The sequence below is a fragment of the Hippopotamus amphibius genome, chromosome 2, assembly GCF_030028045.1.
Source record: "Hippopotamus amphibius kiboko isolate mHipAmp2 chromosome 2, mHipAmp2.hap2, whole genome shotgun sequence".
Classification (NCBI taxonomy): Eukaryota; Metazoa; Chordata; class Mammalia; order Artiodactyla; family Hippopotamidae; genus Hippopotamus; species Hippopotamus amphibius.
Genome location: NC_080187.1, coordinates 25,312,793 through 25,333,250, shown reverse-complemented (window position 1 = coordinate 25,333,250; position 20,458 = coordinate 25,312,793). Strand labels below are relative to the sequence as shown.

At 45.2% G+C, this 20,458-nt stretch overlaps 2 protein-coding genes across 2 annotated transcripts; one reads left to right on the top strand and one right to left on the bottom strand.

The window, feature by feature from the left end:
• Window positions 1-1,983: 1,983 nt before the first annotated feature.
• On the bottom strand, window positions 1,984-3,380 carry ACTL7B (actin like 7B). The gene has a single exon (XM_057724718.1). The coding sequence runs from the start codon at window positions 3,327-3,329 to the stop codon at window positions 2,076-2,078; it is 1,254 nt and encodes a 417-aa protein (XP_057580701.1). The 5' UTR covers window positions 3,330-3,380; the 3' UTR covers window positions 1,984-2,075.
• A 5,643-nt stretch (window positions 3,381-9,023) lies between these two features.
• Window positions 9,024-10,548, top strand: ACTL7A (actin like 7A). Its single transcript, XM_057724726.1, has one exon. It carries the CDS (start codon window positions 9,096-9,098, stop codon window positions 10,416-10,418), a length of 1,323 nt encoding a protein of 440 aa, XP_057580709.1. The 5' UTR covers window positions 9,024-9,095; the 3' UTR covers window positions 10,419-10,548.
• Window positions 10,549-20,458: the final 9,910 nt, after the last annotated feature.

Genomic DNA, 20,458 nt, shown 5'->3' with positions numbered 1-20,458 from the left:
TAAAGCAGCAGGTATATATAAGGACATCATAGTGGTAGAGACTTTGGCAATATAGGAATATAGGTCCCACTGAAATAATTCACATTCCAGAAAAAAATTTATTTACTGTTCTGGCCAAATAAAATGTGTCTACTGGCACCATCAGCCTCCAGGTCTCCAGTTTGCAACTCTCTCTACAAGAAAAAGCCCAGGTTCTTACATAGAACCAAGGCCCTGTCAGTCCCAGAGGAACCCAAACTCTAGGCTAGAAACCCAATTCTAGGCAACAAGGAAGGCCTAGATGGCAAGGTGTTAGGTGATAAAGACCTTGTCTGGTTCTTTTGCAAAGCTGCAGCCCCCAGCACAAGGCCAGGGACAAAGGTAGCCTCACAGAGTGCCCCCAAATCAGGACTCTTGATCTAAGGTAAGAGGTGGCTCAGGGATATTTGACAGCCCATCAGATTACATTATTCACCAATGTCTGATTTCATAAACTACTGTTCGTGGACCCTAGTCATGGGCCCTGTCGGAAGCTGGGCGTCGGAGAAGAAGCAGGAACCTCCCTCTTCTAGTCAGACAGTCATTCACCAGCTGAAATCTCATAAGACTCGATGCTCCTTCCCGAACCCTAAAGCTACTAAATGGTTACCACGCCTAGCAATTCTTTCTCCATCTGCAGCTGTCCAATACACCACCTCCACCTTCCCACCCCTGGCAACACTGAGCTCAGGCTTGTGTCCTTACCAACAGGGCTGTCCCCCGGATCCCCCACCAGCTGTGTGTGATCCCAAGGGAAGGGCCACATTCTGGGCATTTCTGTCTCCAGCTCTGGGCCTCAGCCATAGTAGATGCTTCGTAAGGCCTTAATGGTTGCTAGCCATTGAGAACTACTGCTATAGATTCAATGTTTGCTTCCACCCTCCCAATCCCCCATTCCCTGCCTCCAAATTCATATGTTGAAAACCTAATGCCCAAAGTAATGGTATTAGGGGAGCCCTTTGGAAGGTGACCTTTGGGAAGGCAGAGCCTTCATGAATAGGATTAGTGCCTATATAGAAGAGGCCCCAGGGATACCCCTCATCCCATCCACCGAGGGAGAACACAGCCAGATGTCAGGAGTTTGCAGCCTGGAAGAAGACCTTCACCAGAACCCGGACATGCTGGCAACCTGATCTTGGACTTCCAGCCTCCAGAACTGCAGGAAATAGATTTCTGTTGTTTATAAGCCATCCCATACGTGGTATTTTGCTATTGCAGCACAAACTAAAGCAACCATGTTTGCCCTCCTGGAAATAATCATGACCTGGGCCAGGAGACCTAGGCTCAACCACAGACATGGCCCCCTCCATCCTGGTCCTCAGTTTCCCCATCTCTACAGGAGGGAGAGAACCACATGATTTCTAAATGGCCTCCTAGATTCTCTAACACCCTCCAGATTCAGTGTCTCTTTGTGATTCTGTAAAAATAGCCACAATTTGGGGGGCAGGGGTTCCTAAAGGGAGAGGGCTGCTGAGGGTAGGAATGGCCCCTCCCACTCAGGAGACTCCCATGGGCTGTACCTTTGAAGGGGGCGGGCAGTGAGGGTTGGTTAGTGAGGAGGTCAAGCAGTGATAAAGCCATGGGCAGGTGACCATCAGGGACAGAAACAGGAGACGGAAATCAGACACCTAATTGTGAGTCTCCCACCCACCACTTAACTATGTGACCCGAGCTAGTCCCTTAATTTGAGTCTTTGTTTCCCCTTTGTCCATGGGTGAGCAAACAGTTGTGTCTGTTGGATTGGGTTTTGAACCCTGAAGAGCTAATGGAACAGGGAGCCACATTCTGGGCCCTGTGATGATGTCGCCCTCGTGGGGAGGGCAGAGGGGGAGGGGCCGGTGAGCCTCCCCCACCCCACTGCTGCTCCCCACCCAGCAGAGCACAAGGTGCTGATACATCTAAGCCCAGCTCCCCACCTTCAGCTGTCAGACTAGAGCAAGAAATTCAGACCAGACAAGAGCCATTGCACCTTAAAATTTTATGTGAAGTTCTGTAAATGTATATAGAGTGGCCTGAGGCCACCTGCCCACAGGCCTGGACTGCAGGGACACCACGGCTCAGCACTTGCTGTAGATGGCTGTACTGCCCCGCTCCTCAAACTCTTCCTTGCTGACCCAGAGCTGCTGGAAGGCCTGCAGGGAGGCCAGGATGGAGCCGCCGGTCCACACGGAGGTCTTCCTCTCGGGAGCAGCAGCCACTGCGGGGCTGTCCCCGGGGCAGAGGAGGCTGAGCTCCCTCTGGAAGCGCTTGGGGAAGCCGTCCAGCATGGTGCAGCCGCCACATAGCAGCACATTGGCGGCCATCTCCTCCTTGAAGCCTGCCTCCTGGCAGCGGTTCAGGCAGGCGGCCGTGAGCTCGGGGAGGCCGAGCTGGTTGCTGCCCACCAGGGTGGGCTTGAAGAGCATCTCGGCGCACTGGAAGCGCTCCTGGCCAATGGTGATGAGCTTGCCATCGGGGAGCTCATAGTCCACACGCAGATCCTCCAGGCACAAGCCAAGCTCCTCTTCGGGCTTGAGAGCTGAGTAGCAGCACTTCTTCTTGATGTGCTCGATGATGTGCAGGTGGTCGTCTGTGAACTTGTGGCCAGCCTCGTTGAGCAGCTGCAGCAGGTAGTTGGTGAGATCACTGCCGGCATAGTCCGCGCGACTCGTCAGGCCCGGGAGCACATTGCCCTCGGAGATGGGCACCACGTGTGAGACACCGTGCCCGCTCTCCACCACCAGCCCGGAGGTCTTGCCATAGGAGTAGATGGACAGCAACGATTGGGATGTCACATGCATGGCAGGGATGCCAAAGGTCTCGAACATGAGCTCCGCATACTTCTCCCGATTGCTGATGGGGCTGAGTGGGGGGTCGGAGACCAGCACAGCATGCTCTTCTGGGAGGATCTTCATGGCCGTGTGGAAGATGTACTCCCAGATGTTCTGGACGCAGTCCCAGTCCACCACGATGCCGTATTTTAGTGGGTTAATCAGCTTCAGAGGTGCCTCCATGTCGAGCAGCTCGTGGCCCACGTAGGTCTCTTTGCGGGTGTCACCGGCGTCAGCCGCCTCGGAGTAGCGCTTGCCCACAGTGGAGGAGATGAAGTAGGTGGGCCTCGGCTCACCAGCATAGCCACACTTACAGTACTGGGAGCCCAGGTCAATGATGAGTGCCTTGATCTCGCGCACCTTCTTGGGCTTCATCTTCAGCTGAGTGGCTGAACTTGTGTCCCGGATGCCAGCATCAGGACCTGGCAGTGTGCCTGCCTCTCCAGGGTCCCCCTGAGCCGTGCCCACGGGCTTGGGGCTAGGGCTGTTCCTTGTCGCCATCTGCCTTCCTTGCTCACCTTTCTCACATCCACATCCTAGAGCTCCGTGGGGAGAAATGAGGGTCCACCTCCAGCAGTGCCTTGGCAACCCCTCAGGATTGTGAGGTCACCGCGGGCTAGTCCATTCTGGCAGTCCAGGGAGGGCTTGGCCTTGGCCTTGGCAAGCCCTTGACCTATCATCCCCACCCGTATCAGCGTAACTTGACTTTGCTCCAGGACAGAGCAGGTGGCCAGGACAGAGCAGGTGGTCAGCACAGTTTTAGAAATCCAAGCACACTTGGGTCTCAGAGGCTTCTGCTCCCTCTCCTTCTAACTTCACTCCCAACCCCTCATTCACTAGCTGAACACCTCTTCCTCCTCAGCTTCTTGGCTGAGATGGTGATAAATATTCGAGCCCCTACAGTAAGCCGAACACTGTAGCAGGCACCTCACATGACACTTCACAGAATCCTAGGAGGTAGCCAGAGCTGAGGAAATCAAGGTTCAGAATGCAAATAACTCGCCCAAGAGCAAACAGTTCTTGGATTGTTTGTACTTTACCCAAGTTCCTCCAACTCCAATGTACCAGGTCTCACTAAAGAGTGTGAGGGCCCTCATGATAGAAACCTGGCCACAAGCAGCGTCCAGTCTAGTCGGGAAGAAGATGAATGGATGCAGAGGAGTCTACAGGTGGATGTCTATTTGGAGAACAGAGGTGCACAAAGGAGGGAAGGAGTCAGAAATTTCTCCAGAGAGATGATGCCTACGTAGAGTACTGAAAGATAAGTGGGTATTTGTCAGGTAGCTAATAGGAGGGAAAGCCATCCCAAGCAGAGAGCACAGCCTGAGCAAACACTCAGAGGGAGGCATGGTGGGGAGCTTCCAGTAGTTAAGGTGTTTGGAAAAATAGATGAGGATAAGGAGGTCATGGAGTAACAAGGGAGGACCTCAGGTGCTAGAGGTAAGGGCTTGGATTAAATTGATAATAGATGGGGAGCCAATGAAGACTTTAAGCAGGGTAGTGGTCAGATTTGGCTTCTAGGTCCAAATCTTAGAAAAATTCGTGTTTCGCTGTAATATAGAGGGACAAGACTCTCAGATCTGAAAGGAGGATATTGAAGAAATTCTTGTAAGACTTGAAGGTAGCCTAAGCTAGGGCTGTGATAGTGTGGAAAAAAGGAAGGGACAGGTTCTAAAGAAATTCAGAAGGTAGAATCTAATCTAATTGGTTGTTTCTCAACTGTCCTCAATTCAAACCAAGCTTTTAGTCTAGAATTGGAGACCCTCTCTCATAGGCTCCTGTGACATCTCTAGCCTCAAGCATTGCGTTCACACTAGATGATTAGATTAGATGTGAGGAGTGAGGGAAAGGGAAAGATGAATCCCTTTCCTCTGCCCAAGCAAAGATGGCCTGTCATCCGGAATGAACAAATTCAGCAGGTTCCCGTAGGGTCCTCCGTGCCAAACTGTTCCCCCCTCTAAAAAAAGGACAGATTACGGCTTTAGTAAAGAAACGGGAGGAAACGGGAAGGGAAATAACTGGGGCTAAGGAAGTTTTCTGGGAAAATTAATAAGAGCAGAAGTAGTTGAAGGCTTAGGTGACATGGGTAGGGAGAAAAAGAGGGATTTTTAAGACGTAAGAAATACTGCTGAGGAACGTGTAAGAACGTTACTGAAGAGCTCGTGGGAATTTCTGTTTGCTGAATTGTTACTTGGAATGTGGCACAAGGGACCGGATCATGTGGGCCACACTTTTATAAGGATTACAGTTACGAGCGCCACCAAGCTCCATTGGTACTCTCTCAAAATCACAGAACCTGAGGCTTGGACCCTTGGTCTGGCGTGGACAGCTGTGAGTGACACACTTTTCCTCATCTTGGATTGACATCTGTACCTCTCTGAAGATAAGCCATTAATTGGCCTTGGGCCTAGTTTTGAGGTTATGCAAGGCAAGCTACGTCTCCCATGTGACAACACTCAGGCTATTTAAAAGCAATGCTCGTGGACCCCCTGAGCCTCCTCTTCTTTCACTCCTTACGGAAAGACAGTACAGAATAGAAAGAGGAGTAAGGAACTGGACTCAAATGACCTGAGTTCAAATCTAGCTTCGTGATTATAATCTGTATGAGCTTGGGCAAAAGACTCAAAATGTTAGTTGAATCTGATTTTGATAGTGCTATATCCCCTCGTCAGTTTCATCTCTACCCACTGCCTCCAGGTTTCAGTCCTGAGCATCTAGATGGATGGTGGGGCTCCTCATATATAGACAAAGGATGCAGGGGCAAGAGCGGTTACACAGGGGAAGGCAATGAGTTCCATTTGGGCATGCTAACTTAGAGATGTCTAGAGGCCACTAGGCTGTGGATTATGGAGTTCAGGAAAGAGAAATGATCTAGATTTAGTCCTAAATAGAGTATCTCCACCTTCTGAAGACAGTTCCTTTCCCTTCCACCTCAGGGAAACTGATTAGTCTTAGTATTTGGGTTACCACACTGAGGGGTGAGCTTTGGGAATGAGGCTCACTATCTGACAAGGAATTATTTTCTTTGCTGAGAGCTTGACTCAGAGATTCTCAAAGGTCTACATATTGGAGAGTGGAATCCTAGGTCTCAGTTGTCCTAGGCTCGAAACATTCAGGTTCAGTAAGGTGGGAGTGGGATCTAGGAATCCGCGTTCATGAAAAGAAACGTTGTACTTTGGCTTTTTCCTTACTAGGTTCTCTTTCTTGCCTCCATAGCTGCTAAAATTACAGGGCCTGGTTCACCTTTCCTCTAAAGGCCAAGGGTGGGTGGTGTCCCAAAAAAACAAAGCTAGGAGCAAGGATACCACCTCAGGGAGAAACATGTTTCTTGATCTAATCTTTTCATGTTTTATTTCTCCACAATAGGGGAGGGCCTCAGGGTTGTTTTCAAGAAGAACCACCTCATGGTTTTTTTGGTCTTGGTCCAGAGGAGCAAAAGTAGGTGTTTATCCCATGAGAAAATATAGCCCAAGAAAGCATGAACAATATAGAGTGTTTCTACCTAGAGGGACCTCACCAGAGACCCCAGGATCCCACATGCACCTTAGATGGCTAGTGACAAGCGTGCAGGGTTGCGTGTGCCAGGTAGTGGAGGTTTGGGGTGCAGTGTGCCAACAGTCTCTATATCCTTCCATCATTGACCACTGTGTGCTGACCCAGAAAGAAGGGTCACAAAGGGTGACATGAAAGCTAAGAGGAAAAGGGTTTCCATTAGGAGAGAGCGTCCAAGTATGCGTAATCCTGAGAGATGAAGTAAAAGGAGTGAAACGTGTCCATTGGCTTAGCCTGAAGGATGTGGGGATGGACCCTAAGCGTCCCTGTGCTCATGGACCATACAGACTAGAATGGAGCTATTGGCCTAAAGCCAGCACAGCACCTCTCCCACCTATGATGACAGAAAGGGCTAAGGACAGCAAGCGTGGGCATTGGGGAGGGGCCTATGAAACAGCAAGTCAGGCTTTGAGTGTCTTAGTGAAGAGGGATACACAGGTCGAGTGACAGAGGGTGAATAATGGCCCCCCAAAGATGCCCTCATCTGAATCCTTGGAACCTGTGAATATGTTACCTTTCATGTAGATGTGAACTAAGGAGTTTGCAATGGGGAGATTAACAACCCTCGATTATCCAGGTGGGCCCAAATTAATCAGAAGTATCTTAAGAAGAGGGAGACAGGAGGGTGAAGTTCAGATGAGGAGATACAACAGTGGAAGCAGAAGTCTGAGAGGTCTTTGAAGATGAGGGAAGGGGCCACAAGCCAAGGAAGGCAGGCAGCATCTAGCAGTGGAAAAAGATTATCCCTTAGAGCCTCTGGAAGGAACTTGGCCCTGCTGACACCTTGACTTTAGCCCACTAAAACTGATTGTAGGCTTCTAACCTCTGGAACTGCAAGATAATAAATTTGTGTTTTAAGCCAGTAAACCTGTGGCAATTTGTTACAGCATCAATATGAAACTAATATAGGTTCTTACAGGACTCCAGGGCAGTAAAAACGTACTAAGCAGCTGCAGATTTCTCAGAATTCAAAAGGTGGGTTGAGGAGAACAAAAATGGTTGATTCTAAACTAAATACACCTTTGGTTATCATACAAGTTCTCTTGAAATAAAGTCAAGCAATCCAAGTTGGCCATGCAAACCCCTGAAAAGCAGAGGTAAGTAAGCCATTTCTCAGGCAGCCAGGCATAGAGAAAAGTACTTTCCTATCCTTCTTTCAAAATTCAATACCATCCCCTCCTCTACCCATTGAACCAAGAAGCTGCCCCCATCAGACAAGTCACAAGGCTCATGAAACTGGACTTTGTCCTTCTCTTCTCTCACACCCCAAAAGGTGTAAAGAGCATCCCCAGTAACTTCCTTAAAGGAGAAAGCCCAGTGGTGACTGTCTCTTTTATTAAGAGCACGGTGCTACATAAGGCTGGCGCCTTGAGAGGGGCAGATGTCAGCACCAACGTGCCCAGCTTCAGAGATGGCATGGGATACAGTGGCTAAGCAGCCTCAGAGACACATGTCGGGTGCCATCGAGGTGTATCCACAGGACACCTGTGGGAAGAAGTTGTAGTCAGCAGAGCCTGGCACTGCTAGCTGGATATCCGTGGGTGAGCTATGTACCCGAGAGCCTCGATGTTTTCATCAATGGGACTGTAGAGTCTAATTTCATTGCCAATCCAATGACCTGTATGAAGGAGGAGAATGTGTGCAAATATGTGTCCAAAAATAATTCCTCTGCAGGTTGTCCTAAGGAAGAAGTTGAACAGAAATACTTGGCACGGTCACCATAGCAGCAATTGGTCCTGCTAAAATCTAAATCAGATGGTGTCAACTCTCTGCTCAAAATTCTCTAATGCTTTCTGACCTCACAGAATCAGAGCTGAAGTCCTAGCAATGGCCTGTGAGGGCTGATGTGAACTGCTCTCCCTCTCCCACCCCTCCTCCCATCTCCTGTACTTGCCCTTGCTCTCTCCACTGCAGCCACACTGGTCTCCTTGGGATCCTCTAACTTGGGGACGGGCAAACTTTTACTGTAAAGGGTCAGATAGTCAATACTCCTTTTCAGCTTTCTAGGCCATACAGTATTTATTGCAATGACTCAACTCTGCAGTTATAGCACAAAAGCAGAGACAGTATGTAAACAAATGAGCATGGCTGTGATCCAATAAAACTTTATTATGAAAACAGGCCGCAGGCCTGAGTTTGCAGACCCTGCTCTAACCCACAGTCGTCTGCACCTGCTGCTTCCCGAGGCACACGTGGCACGCTCCCTGACCTCCTTCAGGTCTTGACTCAAGTGTCACTGTCTCAGGGAGCCCTGCCCAGGCACATTCACATGGCCACCCTCCCCTTCCCCCTTCTCTGCTTAGCTTTTCCCTTTTGCCATTAACATCTCGTGTATCTTTATTTTGGTTATTGTCTGTCTCTCCCCAACCCCCACCAACTGGGGGTCTCAAGCTAAACTCTACAAGGACAGAGATTTTTTTGTCTTTTTTTTTTTTCACTCCTGCCTGCCTGCCTTGCGCATAGCAAGCACTCAATAAAAATTAATTGAAAAAAACAGGTTTATTATGAAATTTAGAAAAAAGTAAGTCACCTCAAAAACACTATCTCAAATCTACCCTAACACAGGACAAAGGTTCCCAGGAGGTAGAAAGCCCTGGGACACTGGATTATGTCACAATCAGTGATGTCATCATTGGGGAAATTCTCAAGCTGCCCTCTGATTTAAGCCTTTCAGGCCTTGAGGCCGGTGGGATTGAGGAACTTTCTGAGAGCAAGATGGCTCTTGAGAGCGTGTGGGCTCCACAGGCGGCAATCATAGGGGATGGGCCTTCCAAAGGAGTGGGTGAACAGGCCTCCCTGCCAACACAGGCCCTCCAGACTGCCTCCTTAAAGGACGGCCCAGCGAAGCGGGCAGTGTGGGTTCGCCGTAACCATTCAGAACCAGAAGAACCTACAAAATCAACGGGGGTCAAAGAGAAGCCCAAGCTAGAGGTGACCAAAGCAGTGGTCGTGGACCTTGGCACAGGCTACTGTAAATGTGGCTTTGCTGGGCTGCCAAAGCCCACCCACAGGATCTCATCGACAGTGGGCAAACCCTACATGGAGACTGCCAAAACTGGGGACAATCGCAAGGAGACATTTGTGGGCCATGAGCTTGTCAACCCAGAGGTTCGTCTCAAGCTAATTAATCCTCTGCGACATGGCATCATTGTGGACTGGGATACAGTGCAGGATATCTGGGAATATCTCTTCCATCAAGAGATGAAGATCGCGCCAGAGGAGCATGCCGTCTTGGTTTCAGACCCACCCCTGAGCCCGCACACCAATAGAGAGAAGTACGCTGAAATGCTGTTTGAGACCTTCAAAACTCCCGCGATGCACATCGCCTACCAGTCCCGCCTGTCCATGTACTCCTACGGAAGGACCTCCGGACTGGTTGTGGAGGTCGGGCACGGTGTGTCCTACGTCGTTCCCATCTACGAGGGCTATCCTTTGCCCAGCATCACCGGACGGCTGGACTATGCGGGTTCTGATCTGACAAGCTACTTGATGTGCCTGATGAACAATTCGGGGAAACACTTCACCGAGGACCAGCTGGGCATCGTGGAGGACATCAAGAAGAAATGCTGCTTTGTGGCCCTGGATCCTATTGAAGAGGAGAAAGTCCCAGCTTCTCAGCATGCGATCCAGTACACCCTGCCGGATGGGAAGGAGATACACCTGTACCAGGAAAGGTTCCTCTGCTCAGAGATGTTCTTCAAGCCTTCTCTGATCAAGTCCATGCAGCTGGGCCTCCACACCCAGACAGTGTCCTGCCTTAACAAGTGTGACATCGCCCTCAAACGAGACCTCATGGGGAATATCCTGCTCTGCGGGGGGAGTACTATGCTCAGCGGTTTCCCTAACCGTCTGCAGAAAGAGCTGAGCAGCATGTGTCCCAATGACACCCCCCAGGTAAATGTGTTGCCCGAAAGAGACACTGCAGTGTGGACGGGTGGCTCCATCCTGGCATCGCTTCAGGGCTTCCAACCACTGTGGGTCCACCGCTTTGAGTACGAGGAACACGGGCCTTTCTTCCTCTACAGAAGGTGCTTCTGAACTCCAATGAAGCATGGTCAGTGTGGTTGCCATGCATCAGCTTTGCTGAGTAAGCACCCATCCCGAACGTAGGGAGCTGAGCCATCCCGTTCACTCCTGCCATATTAAACGATCCTCATGTTTCCCTCCACAGCGTGTTTCTCTATTTCCTCACGCACTGAGAACTTCATACATGCAGAATCTGTGCTTAAAATATACATTTGCCAAAACAACAGCAGGGGTTGGGTGAGGCAGACGGGCGGTGGGAGGGGAGGGGAGGAAGGGGGAATGACTATGGACCGAAAAGACATGCGTCACATGTTGATTGCTTAAGTATTTGGGGGAGAAACTACTTCTAAAATTATTCTGTCCCCTAATTTGTATATTCCCCATTTTAGGTACTATGGTATTGTTAAACTCTGCTTGGAAGGGGGAGTGTGATAAAGATAGGTTAGAGTAAATGCTGTTGTGACATATAAGAAAATCCCTTTTAATAAACACCAACAGGAAGTATACTGTAATGGTTCAGTCCCCCACAAAGCAGCAGAGTACATTTCACACTGGATCAGCAACTCTGAAGGCTTGGAAAAAGCTGATGAAGATGTCTGACACCTGCTTTAACTGTACTTTCTTTTAGTTCCAGTAGTCATTTATGTCTCAATACCAGTTCTTACCAAGCCATCATGGTGACTGGCTGCTGAAACCTGACATATTATGAGCAAGATATGTGTGTCTTAAGGGAAAAATTCCTCAGGGAATAGGTGCTATATAGATTTCCCCCTTTTAAAAATTGGGGGCAGATTTATCTTGGGTTATCAGCACCAACGTCATGACAATGCAACCCACAGCCATTCTCCAGACACTTCAAGCAGCAGATGCTCATCTCCGGCCAGACTGAATTCTCCATCAACCCGCAAGGTATACATCTGGAGTTTGGAATGGGTGCAGGACAAAGGCTGCCAGTTCTGCAGCTGATGGTGTGGGTCTGTGGGAGGCTGGTCCATGCTGGTCATTCTAACCCAACGGAGGAACCGAAGAAACATAAAGACCCTCATGGCCTGGGAAGCCCTTCCAGGGCCCAGCATGTTCTGTGGTATTCCTGCGAGGCAGTTTATATTTGGACCTTTGATTTTTTAGAATAGTCCCCAATACATTCTCTGCCTTGTCTCCAACACTGGCAGGAGCATAAAATACTGGAAAGAATATGGGCTTTGGACTCTGTGATTTGAAACTGTTTCGCTACCAACTAGTTGTGTGACCTGAGTCTGCTCACCTATAAAATTGAATTCAAATGCCTACCTCACACAGCTGATGTAAATATCAGAGGCAAATCTCTGAATGCTAGTGTGTGGCCCTCCCGGAGGTGATCACAAGTGTTGTTAGCTCGTGTTATCTCCTTAAATACAGGAGCCCTGTATTACTGTAGTCCTGAGCCACACATACACCCAAGGGCACACACATTCAAGCACTCGTAGCAGAGCTATGGCATCTCTACTGTCCCCAGGGAGAAGCCCTACAGCCCCACACTGATAGCCTCCAGGTTTGCCTAGACAGCACTGAAAGACCTAAATCCCTGCCCCTGGAGGCCTGGTGAGTAAGTGGAGCTGAGCTGGCAGCAGCAAGCTAGAGCAGAGAAGCATACACGGCCACAGAAGGGCTTAGTCAGCAGGACTAAGCCTTACCGCGGAGGATCAGGGAACCAGCTAGGAGCTGGGTACATTGACTTGAGAGAGGCAGGCCTTGTTCACCGCAGCTTCTGCCCGTACCGCTACCGTCAACACTCTACGAACATTCACTGATGGGCAGGCTGAAGTTTGGTTAATTCTTAACCTTTGGACCTCTTCGGCAGGGTAAAGCCTATGGACCCCTCAGAATAATATTTTGAAATACATCAAATAAAATACATAGGATTATAGAAATATACTATCTTTAGAGCCCTTAAGGGTCTATGAACCCCCAGCCAAGAACCCCCCAAAAAGTGAGGATCTTGTTAAAGAGAAGGCATGGGAGGTGGTTCTGGAGGATGGGAACTCCTAGGACTAAATGCCATACTGCATTTTAAAATGAAAAATACCAATAGAAGGCCGAACAATTGCATAATCTCTTTCAAAGCACTTTTAAGTATTCTCTCACATCCATATAAATCGCCCTTACAGGAAAAAAACTCTCACACATAAAAAAAGGTGAATAGTTTTTAGTATGTATTTGGAAGTCATCTTAGCCCAATGGTTCTCAACAGGGGACAATTTTGACCCCAAGGGGACATTTGGCAATGTCTAAAGGTATTTTTGGGTATCATAACAGGAGTAGAGGGTATGTAGCACTGGCGTCTAGTGGGTAGAGGCCAGGGATATTGCTAACATCCTACAATGCACAGGACAGCCCCCTATAACAAAGAATGATATAACCCAAAATATCAACAGTGCTGAGATTGAGAAACCCAGGTTAGCCTAATGGGCATACAAGGTTAGAGAAAAGCAAGATTCAGTGAGATTAAACGACTTTGTCCAAGGACACTAAGATGAGTGGACCCATGACTTTGTTGCTTCCGTATGCCAAGAGGACATCTGTTGGTCTTGACGTTCCCGGGACTTCAGAGCCAGCAGGAGTACTGGTGGAACAGCCTACTGTAGGCAAGACAAGCAATGGCTTAGGGAGCACAGAGGACACAGGAATCGAGAGCAGGCCTTCAGGGTTGCCAAACAACACCACTACTAACTCTGGCTTATCTACAGATCTGGAACACTTACGGTTATCTAGCTTCTAAGATGTTCATCCTCACTCCAGTTACCACTAAATATGCCAGGCAAGGAAGGACAACTAAAGACTCCCAAGGGATTGTCCAGGTGGTGCTTCTAGTGACCTAAAGAAGGTTATGGGCCTTCTTTACAGGAGGAGGAAAAAAAGCTAATTTTGCTTCCCAAACTTGTAGTCACCCTAAATTGCTAAGAATCATCAGTTTAATTTATTTTTAAAAACATCCCCTTCAATTACAGTTATGAAAAATCCCTCCGATGTGTGCACGTGTGTGTATATACACACAAATGTGTATATATGTAGATATATATGGAAAATAAATTTATTTTAAAACATGCAGCAGTGCAAAGAAATTACACCAAACTACACTCAGAGACATAATAAAAACATTGGTCCTGCCTCAGTTTTCTTTTAAAAGTCTAATTTTAAAGTGCACTTTAAGTGGGGAAAGTGGGGAGCATTGGGGGGGAATGAACTGGGAGATTGGGATACAAAATTATACACTAAATATATGCAGTTTATTGTAAAAATAACAATAATAATAATAATAAATTTAAAGTGCACTTTGATTATAGGAGACAATCCTCTAGAAGTTTCCTCTCGATGTCTGGAGCATCTGAACAAAGCTGATTCAATGGAGCCAGCTAAGTAACAGAGGCTTTTAGCTTCCTGCAACATGAATTTCCTTCGGGAAGAGCCCAAATTGAAAGTAGAATTATATACTCTTTTCTAGAACTTGACAGACTCTTTCCCCCAATTAAGCATTCATCGCTCCCAGGAGTTTCTCCTTTGCCCATATACAGCATTCTCCCCCAGGAATTCGCCCTTGACTTTGCCTTCAATTTGCAAGGTCTGCTCCCACCTGCTACTTCTCCAAGTGAATAAAATTTCATCTTAGATGAGAAAGTAATTGATAGTAATTTGTATTCACACAAATTCTTTTTTGCTGCTTCCGTATATTAGTTCAAGGAAAGTGAACATCCATGCAAAGTCACAGCAATATCAACACATCTACTTCTATTTCCAGCCCATCAGCCTGGGTCCCTTTACTAACATCTGTAGCAAGAGCGCTGTGATATATTAAAATGTCATGTAAGTTACCGTGTTCATTAATCCACACCAAAGAACAGTCACAAAGCACTTGCAGCCTTTCAATGTTGGGGACTTAATTACAGATCTTCTTTTTCTATTATCCTGTGAAAATTTTCAGACACATATAAAAGTTGAATTATACAGTGAACATACCTATATTCTACAGTTTACATTTTGCTATATTAGGGAAAGTCTTCTCTAGTTACATAATTCTGGGTATACCTATACTCTGACTTTCTGTTAGTTTACATAGAGCAATAAAGTTCTGGTTCTGGTATTAAAAGCACGAAAGAGATTGTTAACCTTACCAGAGTCAGCCATAAAACTGTTGTCAACCATGGCGGGGGATGAACTGGGAGATGGGGATTGCCATATACACATTACTAATATGAAAGAAAATATCACATTGTACACTTTAAATATGCAGTTTATTGTATGTCAATTATATCTCTATAAAAGGTTTTAAAAACAAACAAACAAAAAAAACCTGTTGTCAAAATGAACTGAGCTTTTTTCTAAACTCACCAAAAAGAGAAAACATTTTCATTTCTTCCAAAGAAAATAGCTAAAAGACAGAGGTCGACTAAGCACCATAAAGAAAAATAAATGAAATAGCCTAGATACTGACAAAAACATTATGTTAAAAGAAGCAATATCTGGCCAAAAAGGAGTAACTTACAACTGTGCATGGCTACCATGCACACAGCTCACCATCCCAAATGTGCAGGATACTGTTTCAGAAACGCTAGTCTGTTCCAGCTCTGACACTGCTAACTCTAGCAGAACGTTCACAGGCAGTAAAAATAGTCCCTGTGGACACTAGTGATAGGAGGCTCAAACCAGCTATAACTGCAGGCACATGACCTGGTTAAGATACTGCAGAATAACCAGTCAGCATAGGAAAGCTTAGAATATTAAAGGATAGATTTTGCTTTTCATAGTTCAAGGTGAAGAAGTCATTTAAATGATTAAATCTAACCTATTGTTGGGAGCACTAATGGCCATGTGGTTTATATATAATGCTTTCCCCAAGGGACATAAAACAAGTTGAAAACATTATTTTACTTTTCTTCACACTTGAGGTAGAAGCCACAAAACATTATTCCCAATTAACGGAGGCGCAAGTCAATTCTGTGATTTGTCTACAGTCCCAGTATGATTCAGACCTGTCGCTGTGAATGAAAGCCAATGTCCTGATTACCATAAACGCCAGAAATATGCTCTCAATCAGCACTAAAGAAGAGTAATTTTTACAAAATGGTGCTATGTGGGTTAAAGCTTAAACTTTTGCTTAATGATTACAGTTATATGCAGAATAAATCAGTGTCTGCTGCAGAGCAGCTCTCCGCAATGCTAAGGTAGATGGCCTCACTCTTCCCAGTTCCCAACAGCCAGGCCTCGAGGAGTGAGGAGTGGAAGGAAAACAGTCTTCCCTGCCAGAGCCCTCCTAACTGGGGTCAGAGTCACTCTAGAAGGCTCAGTTTCCACTGGGTTCTCCTGTTGATCTTTGGTGGTATGAAAAGCTCAGCATCTGAAAGAAAGGAGAGGGAAACTGTGATAGACACACTCTTTCTTCTTGGTGGGAGCTGAGGCAGTAACTCTAAGCTAAAATTGGGCGACTGGCCTTTGTACCTACAAGACCTTCAGAACCAGAGTTAATGTTTCTGTTACCCTAACAACCGCCCCGGCCAGAGCAAACAGCCTGGAGGCCCTGCCCCAAGAAGAGGAATTCCACTTCAACTTTAGGCACGTGGGAGGGTTGAAGAAAAAACGCCCACTGAGTGATTCAAAGTGGAAGAATGTTCTATATTTCAAATGGGAGGGGGTGGTGGTTACAAGGCCGTATACATGTATTAAATTTCATCAAACTATATGTAAAATTTACCTCAACTATAAGAGTAAAAAAAGTGGTGGCATGTATTTGGAAGTAAGGCTAATGGGCAGAAAATACGATAAAAATTTCTGCAAACACACTGATCAATAAAAAAAAGAAAAATAATTGGAAGAGGTGGGCGATGGTTGGGGGAAATTTGTCACTGTTAGATAAAACTTCCAGGCCCTCTTTCAGTTAGATTTATGGAGTTTCTTATTTAAGCAGGAATCATATACAGAAAGTAGAGACATGAGAAAATATGTGTGTATAAAGATGTTCTTTCTCAGTACTATTCATGGTACATCTGTATATATGACCCATACAGACATAAAAAATTATCTACAAGAATATTTTAAAATGTGAGAAAAACATTCAAAATAAAATGTTTTAAAAACATGATTTTCATTGTACACACGTATGATTTGAAGTTATTAAATCTTAACTTTCGTTACCATACTTTTCTGTACAGTCCAGATTTTCTCTACTAGTCATATCAGTTTTATAATTTCACATACAATTACTACTCTTTACATCCCCAAACAAAAATCCATACAGACAAAAAGATTGCAAAAGGATTTGCTTATTTACGATATTGGAAAACGCTCCTTAAACTCATTGTCAACAAGCCCCATAATTTCATGTTAAACAGTGACTAAACTTTGAATGAGACTTCATCTTTTTTTTTAAAAAGTAATGTAATGAAAATAATGTATCTTATTTTTTAAAATTAGGTATAACTACAATTATATTTGATTCTTAGACAAGTAAAAATAAATACCAAATATTGACTTACTGGAAGGAAAGAAATTATTCTGACAGACTGTATAACAACAGGACATGGCATCTTTCACATTTCCATGTTAGAATTCATAGCACAAAGAGTCGTTTAACAAAAATACTTTGAGGGCTTTATCAATTTTTCCAAGGACTTCTCTTAATCCTTCGATAGCCAAATCATTACTCATTTCGAGCAATTTTGTTATCAATTGTAACAAGTCCAATTCAGCTATGATTTAAGCACTACTCTGATAAAACAATCCATTTTATGAAATGGATTACATTTTTACAAGACTTGCAGTCAACTTGCATGGTACTATATTGCATCTTAACATGAAATAATCAGAAAATGCCCCATCAAGTCACTGACCCCCTACTACTGTTAGTTGGGAAGGGACAGGTGAGGAATATTTGAGCAGAACGGATTTTGTGAGTAGCTCATCTGCCTCTTTTTGGATTCTGAGAACTTCTCCCTTCCTACACAATCTACACCAGCGTTCCTACACACAGACACTGATAATAAATACGCTGAAAATGAGGAGCCTCAAAATTTTAAAGTCTTCAAGGCTCAGCTCAGAAATGGAAGTGCTCTTTGATAAAGCCAACTAGACCCCCCTAGGGAAAGGTGCAGCTGGACTTAACCAGAAGGTCAGCATCAAGCCAGCCATGAGGAAAATGGGGGACAGAAATCACAACTGGATTAGACACATTACAAACTAAACAATTACCAAACAGCCTCTGGTCTGACATGAACTGTTAGCGTCTCAGAAATAGGTGTACGTTTTGGGACTGATACCAGAGGCAGCTTGCCAGCCTCCAGGAAGAAGGGGATCCCTATATCTAGGGGATACAGCAGTTAACTGTCTGGACAGATGAGCTTAGCTGGAATGGAAGGGGGTGGATTTATTCCTGGTAGCAACATAAGCCATGAAAGTTGAACTTGTCACGGCTCCCACAAAGGCTACTTCAAATGTCATCAAAATGCTCTCACAGTATAGCATTTAAATGAAAAAATTTCAGAAGGTTGCCTGTCACAGGCCAGAAATGCAGACAGCAGCTGTAAAAATCTCCATGTTTTCAAAGCTAGAAAGAAGCTGCTATGCTTGATTGATCCACATGAAGGGCAAATACTCTGGCACCAAATTGATCTGTCAAAAGTTTTTTAACCAGCTTTTAAAAGAAAGCCTTTAGGGCTTTTAACTTTGAGGAATATATGACCTAATTGATGGAAATCATCTCCCCTGACAAATAAAACATTTTAGGTATAGTTCAATAGGAAATGCAGATGAAATGCTAATCTTCTTTAGATTTGTTTTCAAATTATACTGTCAATCCTAAGGATGACTAAAAAGGTCCAGCTCATAAGCAAAGAATATGAAAATGTCCCCAAGACACAATGCAAAACTTCCAATAGCCAAAAATGATTCAGATGAATCCTTAAAATGTATATGTAAATTAGACTGCTTAGACTCTAACTTCAACTGTAATGTGCCTGTGCGGACGAGCATATGCCACTGCACTGACAAGTGTGTATGTCAGAACAATTTTTCTATTTTTTAAATTATAGATTTAATGTCATCTTGGATTTCCCACACCCCGACCCGGGATCCCAAAGCTAAAGATATCAAACTGATTTTAATAAAGATATCATCTCAGGGACTTCCCTGGTTGTCCAATGGTTAAGACTCCATGCTCCCAATGCAGGAGGCCAAGGTTCAACCCCTTGTCTGGGAACTAGATCCCGCGTGCCGCAACGAAGACCCAGCACAGTCAAATAAATAAATACGTATTTAAGAAAATAATTGAGTCTTAGAACTGAGGGAAAATTGTAGTGACTCCCCAATCTCTCCTTATACTACTAACCTTCTCAACACTTACAAAATGATAATCTTTCTGCTTAGCACTGTAATAATTTAGAGTGAAAAAAAAATAATAACCAAGAACAGGAACTGAAATCTTCTATTGTTGATAAGAGGCCAAGATACTACTTGCAATAGAATTGGGACCTAGAACCCAAGTAGAAAGTAGACTGGGTAGTCGCACTCTCTCGGCCTGAGCCACCGGTGTCCCTCTGCAACAGGAACCGCCACTGCTGCCGGAGCCACCGCAACTCAGGCAGGGCGCCACTGCTCACTCACTCCCAGGGGAAGGAGCCACTGTTGTACCCTCTCTCTCCCCACACACCAGCGCTTACAGACGAACAATAAAGGAAGCTCTGCTGGTCACAGAGAAATACAAAAAGGCCAAGGCAGGTAGAAGGACACTTACAGCTGAGACCCCAAGGAAACAGAAATATGATTTTTTTTTTTTGACATTTCTATTTTTATTTTTTTATTTTTTTTGGGGGTACACCAGGTTCAATCAACTGTTTTTATACACATATCCCCATATTCCCTCCCTTCCTTGACGCCCCCCCCTCAAGTCCCCCCCACCCTCCCTGCCCCAGTCCTCTAAGGCATCTTCCATCCTCGAGTTGGACTCCCTTTGTTATACAACAACTTCCCACTGACTATTTTACAGAAATATGATTATTAATTTTACTGATCTGGTCCATTCTGGGGTCAGTTCTAGCTTTTTTTTTTTTCCTCTCTCTTTTTTTTTTTTAATAATTACGATCTTAGTCTTAAGGGATCTACATGTTTTATAACATGTTTTTTTTTAATTCTATTTTTTCTTCTACTTTTATTTTTAGCCTTTTTATATATTTCTATTTCTAGCTAAGTTTTTTGTAGTGCTGACTGTATCTCATCTACCTTCTTTTCTTCTCTTTTATACATTTCTATTTTTTTCTTTTTCTTTTCATATTTCTAGTAACACTATGCTCTTCTGTTGCCCTGTCTTCTATCTTTTTTAGTTTATTTTATCTTAATATACTTATAATCAATATTATCGTCTGCTCTGTTTCCTTGCTTTATTCTCCAGATGACACACTGCATTGGTTTTTGTTATTAGGTTTGGTATTTAGCTTAGTTCTGATTATAATTACCTGATTTTGTTTTGGGAATCTTCAGTCTGTCTGGTGGTACTCTTGCTCTTTATTATAATTGATCCTAGCTTTCAAAACTTCCCTGGACTTGTGTTTGTGTGTGGGTTTTTTGTTGTTGTTGTTGCTGTTTTTTGGTTTTGAATTTCTGCTGGTTTTCTCTTTGATTGATTACATACAGGGGTTCATCTGTCATGTCTTTCTAGTGCCTTATGTTCTATTGGATTCAGTATTTGTGTGTCTTGTACATGTATGTGTTTCCTTGATTTAATATTTGTTTGACTCAACACTCTGCCATTAGTCTGGGGCTTAGACAGTCTTCTTTAAACCCCTTTATAGCTGGGACAAGCAACCTCTGAGGTCTGGACTACTCCATCAGAAGTCAAGTAGGAGGCTCTGGGGAGGGAGCACTGAATCCAGGATGCTAGACTACTGGGGCGTCCTCAGACACAGGGAAGATTAACTGCAGAGAACTTTCATGGAGCTCTGTATCAGATCCGTCTTTGTCCGACTGTCTGCAACTGCCAGTGCTAGACACCTCACACCAAACTACAAACAAGACAGGAACACAAACCCACC